Raw genomic sequence first — 6,831 nt, forward strand, 5'->3', positions numbered from 1 at the left:
TTGACAAACACTTGAGCAGCCTCCATTGAGCTACCTGGAGGTGCCAAAAATGTGAAGAGCAAGAACAAGGACAACCACCATGACAGAAAACAGCATTCCTCTCACTATGTGGTTTCCTGGAGGTTTGCTTCAGAAAATGCCAAGGCCGAAAGGACAGGGTGGGCAGAAAGCGTTCAAGAATCACCCAGAATTTAAGGCATGTTAATCAGCATATTTCTACTAGAATATCTACTGCAAAGCACTTTTTTTGTTGTTTTGTTGCTGCAGCGACTAAGTTGCTTCTGTGCCACTGCATTTGTCTTTCAGCAGTGCAGTGGGCACAGCATCCAGAGTCTCTCTTGCCTAAAAGAGAGTGTATGTGCCTGAAAAATTGCAAAGAACAGTATTTCCAACTATTTAGCTGGTCTAATAAAAGCTATCACATCTACCCAAAGAGCTTGCCAGCTCGCATCCGCACAGCTGAGTATTTATTCACTCAAGTAGTCCCACTCATTTCAACAGGTCTTAAGCTGTGGTCACCAGATAAATAAAGCAGCTCTGTGGCCCAAAGACGAGCCAGCACGAGCCTATATCATCTTTTCACTCGGAAAATTATGGAAAAGCAGAGCTGCAAGGGACCTCGGAAGGTCATTTAGTCCAACCCTTTGCTCAAGGCAGGATCATGTAAAGCATCCCAGACAAGCGTTAGTCTAACCTGTTCTTAAAGCTGGACAAGCAACCCTGGCGCCCTGGCCCATAGCCCCAAAACAAGCTGGACAAGCAACACTACTACCTGGCCCATAGCCCCAAGACACCAAGAATACCCTAGCCTGGTAAAGCAGGGGGGCAAGGGCACTGGCAATGCCCTGCTGCTGCAGGGACAAGAAGTGGTTGTTAAAATACACTAGAGAGAGCCAAGGAAAAAGAACTATGTCTGCTGCTACAGAAGATGACAAAAACCCCTATAGTTCCCACTCAGGTTACGTGACAACTTGACTTTTCTGCTCATAAATCCCAAATTCCATCGATTCCAATCAGTCCCATTCCAAGGAATGAGGACAGATCAAGGCCAAGATATCAATTAGGGTCTGCTAGTTATTGCCTCGAACTGCCCCTCTATGGGAGTAAACGTCTTCAGTCCAAATGAGGGGCACGTAGGAAAATCTTTCCCTGTCAGCATGGGGAATTCACAACAATTAAAGGAGAAAAGAGCCATGACCAGCAACAGAACGAAGCCTTAATAAGATTCTCTTTTCCCACTGGGGACAATTTTCCCCAAATTCTCCAAGGGACTTAATCACTCTCATTCTTGCGGGCAACAACGAAGTACATCCCCGAGAAATCACAGATGTCGTGCTGGGCCACATCAGCCCAGGAGAGAACCTCAACCGTCTCAACGGTGAAGCCAGTTGCACTAAGAGCCCCCCTTAAAAATTCCTCTGTCAGGACCAAACAGGAGAACTTTTTGGGACCAACCATGTAGAAACTGGAGCCCAAATCTCCGCTCAGCACCAAGTGCCCCCCTGGCTTTAGCAGAGAGCTGATGTTCCTCAGAGCGGCGCGGTAGGAGCTCTGGTCTTTGCAGGCAGTTTCCAAGCAGAGCGATGAGACCAAGCAGTCGGCCGGAGGGAGCACAACTGGATCCAAGGGGTTGCTTTTGTGGACATCACATTTTAGGACGCGTTTGAAGGCTTCTCGTAACTTCCTCTCTTTCTCAGCCCATTTGTTCTTAAAGAGAGCAGAGGAAGAGAGAGAGGAAAGTAAGAGGTTATCTATTTTGGCGTGTTTTAAATGCCTCCCCCAGGATACAGATCTGAGAAATGGGCACGTGGGCTTTGTGTCTCTGATTTCCATTCCCTTGGAGAAGGATTTAACAAATGGGGGACCTTTGAAAACCATTTTGCACCCCCAGCCTGAAATGTGGGTGGCTTCTCTCTCCGAGTTGGCCGGCTGCGCTATGGGCCATTCAGTGGAACTTGCCCCAGGTTTTGTTTTGTAGCAAAATTCACTCCCACTGCGGGAATTTCCTTTCAGGATCCCTGTCTTCGGTCAGAAAAAGCCTGCCGGTGCCTGTGGATGGCTCTCCAAGACCCCACAGGCTCCAACACCAGCTCTGAAGCCCGTCCCTTCCCCACACCTTTTCTTTCCTCCCAAATGTCTGCCTGTATTTCTCCCTGCTGAGGCTGCGCATCCCAGCTGGTTACCACAAGTGATGGATGCTGCTCATGGGCAGGCTTAAACCCATGGGATTTCGATGGCAGTCCGGTACCTGTCTCCCTCCAGCTCACACACGTGCTGCATCACCAGAGTCCAGTCAAATGCTCCGGGCTCGTTCTTCAGCCACTTCTGCAGCTCCTGGCAGTTTTGGTCTATATAATCTGAAGCAGTGATCTCCTTAAATGTCTCGCAGGCAGAAAGCAGCTGGTAAATGGTGGGTCCACTGCCAATGTCGATCAGGGTGCGGCCTGTCACAGCACCTGGTTGGGGTTAAAGCATGGTTCATGATGATCATCACCTCTTCCCCCTGCTGCATGCCCCCCGAAAGCTGTAGCCTTCCCTGATTCTTGCTCTGCTTTACAGGTGCTCTTTCCTTTCCAGGGGCTGCAGAAATGAACTGATAAAGAGTCAAAACAAGGCATCACAATGCTTGAGTTTTAGCAGTTTCTCCTCCCTGCTCCCCCTGCACTCAGCCTCCTTCCGTTCATGAACCATACCCAAAAACATGGTTTCTATTGCACCTAGGTGAGCATTTTTATTCAGCGTTAATTATTTCATAAAGCCAAGTGCCTCCAAACCCACAGAATAACCTCTCCTCTCTGCTCACAGATCTCCAGGCATTTTAGGCAGGGTAGGAGTTCACAAAATCACCCCTTGCTTAAGAGATGAGGACAAGCTGGGGGCACAGAGACCTGACAACTGCTCTGGAGTCCAACAGGAGGTTGGTGATGCAGATGCAGGGCATCATTTTCCTGAGGAAAGTCCAATGCCCGATTCTTTGCAGGTAGTGCTTGAGCGGGGAGGGTGGGAGAAGCTCTCCAGTGCCCTGCACCCTGTTCAGAGGCTAAGCATGAACACTTCGCATTTTTGCCATGCTTTGTAGCTGGAAAGCCCTTGGGAAAGCACTTGCACAAAAGGTTGTGGGCAGCAAGACAACCTTGGTGAACTGCCCAAGAACCGTTTGTCACACGGCCGAGACATTTGTCTCTAGCAATTGCAGACCACAAACACGTCGCACGGGCAGTGCAGCCTCCCACCCCGTCCTCTCTCTGAGTGCCTGGCTGGTTGTGCCCCTATCTGGCCAAGAGAAGACAAGCGTGCCCAGGGCTTTGGGAAGGACCTACCAGAAGTGAAGGTTTTGCAGTAGTGTTTCAGGACAAATGCGAGGAACTCATCCCCCAAGGTGCCTCCTCCAAACTTGAAGTATTCCAGGTACGCCGTGGGATCAAAGTCTGCCTTGTAGACCTCCCCTCCCGTGAAGGCAGCCATGGGTTTGCTCTGCTCTTCCCCGGCTCTGCTCTGTTCTTGTCTGAGTCTGTTCTTGGGGCTTATATCATCCCATCTGCACTCAGCCTTTTAACCCCTTTGTGCCCCTGACACTGAAAAGCTCCTTGTAGCTTGTCTATACCTCAGACGGTCACCTTAGGGTTGCAGCCAGCTGTTAACAATCCCCACTTGCCCTTCGAGCCGAAGGGGGAGGACACCCCGGGGCCCATCCTTGGGGAACCCAAGGTTACAGCAGTCACAGAGTGATGTGAATAGTTAATGACTCAAGGCCATCCCGTCAGCCTCCCTCTTGGCAGCATCACAGCAAAGGACTTCTGACCCTTGGCCAAATTCCCCATCGTGGACATGAGAACAGCGAGGAGAGAGAGCAAGTTCATACAAAGACCAACATCAGCAGCACAAAAGCTCTCTTGTGCCTCACTGCGGCATTCGTGTGCTTCATCTGGGCCAGGGAATGCATTCACCCTTTCCATCCACATTAAATGAGGACTGTCAGAACTGCAGGCTGCACCCAAGTCACGCTATGCTCGGGAGCAATGTTCCCCAGCGTGACCCTGCTCCTGTTACACTGTCACACTTGTGTTATGGCAGCGTTGTGTATCCCTGCTCTGCATACCATTATTCCTATGTGTGTTGGGAGACTGAGGCTACTGGTGCTGGGTTTTGCTGCTTGCAGATAAAGCATGAAAGTGTCAAGGGCCAGGTGGGTCAGACCTCAGTGACTTTTGTTCAACTTGCTGTTTGCAACACATGTGTTCCTCTAAACCTTGGACACAAAGGGGGCAACATGCCCTGTGAGCTGTGCGTCGGTCTGCAGTGTGATGGGTGAGAGGAGCCGGAGAGACTCCCCACGGCTGCTGCTCCCAAGAAGCCCAGGGATCATGGCAAAGGAGCCTGGAGATCTGAGTCTGATAGGGTAGGACACAGTGCCCAGCAATAGTCCACATAGGCAAAGTGCCTGTGCACAGGAGTAGCCATAAGAGATGAAGTGCCTGGGAGAAGCCTGGAAATCAATCACACCATGGAGTAGCCGAGGGAGGCCTGGTCACAGTGACTCAGGCCATGGACCAAAGGGGCTGATGAAGAAGATGGTTGATACCACCTGTGAGGCATGGGCGTGGTGTTAAGGGGCAGCTGAGCCACATTAATTAGCCCTTAAGGCAATGACCACAGACAACTGCAGTCACAACAGTAAGACCAGGCTTGGGAAGCCCTGGGACAGCCTCTGTTTTTACTAAAAGGTAGTGACATCAAGGTGTGGCAGGCAAGTGAAGGGGGAGTGCCCAAAGAAAGCCAGACTGGGAAATGGCTGAGTGTCACCAGTGGCCCTGGGACCAGCACTTGCTACACCTCTGCATTTGATCCAGGCCCCGGTTACTGCCAGCCAGGGCCTGGCAGAAGGGTGACGTGTTTTCCTCCAGCACATGCAGAGCAAGAGGCTGTGCCCACATTTAGGAGCGCTGGTCCCCATCCTCGCCTTGCCAGAGGTGTGACCCTTGCAGGGCTCAGGCCATGCTCCCTGCAGCTGGCTGTTCATACAGCCTCACCCAGCAGCTGCCCCAAATCCCCAGGTTCGTGTCCAAAGGTACCTAAGGGGAAGGTAGTTCCCCAGGACATGGGTGAGGGGCTTGTAAATCTTAACCAGACCATGTTCTACTGCTTACCCTCTGGTGAACCAAGGAAATCGACTTTTGGATATAATCGTGCCCTGATCCCCCATGGGCTGCCCAAGATGAGACCTGATCCATCTCGCCACCTCTACATCAAATTTTCCCCTGCACATTTGTTAGTTGGCTCTGTCTGGCAACAACACAGGATGGAGCTGTGCCATCCTCCCTGGAGCTGTGCCTTTTCCCATCTCTCTTGTGCTTGTCCTCTTCCTCTGCAAGGAGGAGTGCATGGATCTGGAGCACAAATGCATATTGTCTCAGCGTTTCCAATTAGCAGGTCTTAGTGGTTTCACCTGTCCCTTTCCCCTGCACTCAGCCCATTTCCATTCATGACCAGTACCCCAGGATATGCTTTTAAGTGAGCCTATAAGTGAGTGTTCAGGTTTAGTTTTTCCATAACGCAAGCTACTCTAATCCCATTACTGCACCCCTGAGCCATGCAATCCCCCTTACAAATTACTGTAATTAATGACAATCCCTTGGATTACATTACGTGTCTCTGGGTTTGTGGTAATTGATAGTAACAAAACAATACAACGCGATTTGCTAGGGCTCACATTTGCCATCTCACAGCTATGTAAACAGCATTAGAAATAACATCTCATTTCCTCCACAATAACATATGAAGGAGGGCATTTGATATTTTAATACAGTGCTTATGGAGAAACTTTGCAATCAAATGTTATCGGGCTTATCTCTGCTATTGTCATCTCCAGCACTAACATGTTCTGGATTAAGTTTGGATCATCCTCTGCCACGTAAATGGCTCTCCAGAGAAATCTGGAACTTACACGTACGGTGCATTTCTTTCCGCTTGGCTTCCCTCTCCACACCCAGCCTTGCACCCTGTATTTGTTTAAAACTTACAGGGCTGTGGGACTTGAGATCAGCTGCTGCAGAGCCTGGTGAATGCCTTTGCTTATGTGATTGTGCAGAAGTGCAGGAGGCTGGCTGCGGTCTTTTAAACCTTCTTTTAAATCCCATTTGCTTTCAGATCAGGAGGGAAGGGGGCTGCAGGGCCCAAACAAAGATCTTGAGACAGGTAACACACCCTGCAAAGTCCTCTGAGGGGTCGATAGCTACATGCCCTGATGTCTGGGGGAAATACAGACACACCAAGAGCATCCTGAGACATGGCCCTGTGCCTGTCACCAGCCTGGTGTTGGGGACCTGAGCCTCCCAGACTGGGGCAAGGCACTGAGATGCTTTTGTTGTCATTAGGGGTGTAGGTTGTAGCCACGTTAGTCTACGGGCATAGGCAGATAAGGGTTTTCGGGTAAGTCTGATATATTTTATTAGACCGACTCAAATAGTTGGAAAAATTCTTCTTTGCAAGCTTTCAGGTAGAAATAATACCCTTTGTCAGGCCGAGGAAGTGTCTGCAGATGGTCTGTGCTCTTCCTGGAAGAAGCAGTAAAGCAGCCAGAGGCTGGCAGTTTGGATCACTTGCAAGCACTTTAAGCACCAAGGGCCTTTATCCTCAAAAGCCTTTGGCCCCCGGGACTGTACCACAACGGGGGAGAGAAAGAAAGGTTATGTAGAGTCGGTCCGTGAGCTGCACTCACCCCGTCTGAGGAACGGGAAAATCCCGTCGGTTCGAGAGATTCATATCTGACCAGATGAGGGATAACACGGTGTGCGTCCTTGTGCCGAGCCAAGGCCCCTGATCACACTGCTG

General features: G+C 50.4%; 1 protein-coding gene across 1 annotated transcript in view; it reads right to left on the reverse strand.

Annotated features, from left to right (window-relative positions):
- The window catches only part of LOC109293797 (nicotinamide N-methyltransferase-like), a 15,248-nt gene extending 11,532 nt beyond the window's left edge, over positions 1–3,716 (reverse strand). Inside the window, exons 1-3 of the mRNA XM_019511910.1 lie at positions 3,321–3,716; positions 2,249–2,456; positions 1,441–1,708 (exon numbers count right to left, since the gene is read on the reverse strand). Coding sequence (XP_019367455.1) covers positions 1,441–1,708; positions 2,249–2,456; positions 3,321–3,465 — 621 coding nt within the window. The 5' untranslated portion in view covers positions 3,466–3,716. The remainder of the gene's footprint in view (positions 1–1,440; positions 1,709–2,248; positions 2,457–3,320) is intronic.
- Between the last annotated feature and the right edge of the window lie 3,115 nt (positions 3,717–6,831).

This window comes from Gavialis gangeticus, unplaced genomic scaffold (assembly GCF_001723915.1).
Source record: "Gavialis gangeticus isolate Ggan-Ray unplaced genomic scaffold, GavGan_comp1, whole genome shotgun sequence".
Classification (NCBI taxonomy): domain Eukaryota; kingdom Metazoa; phylum Chordata; order Crocodylia; family Gavialidae; genus Gavialis; species Gavialis gangeticus.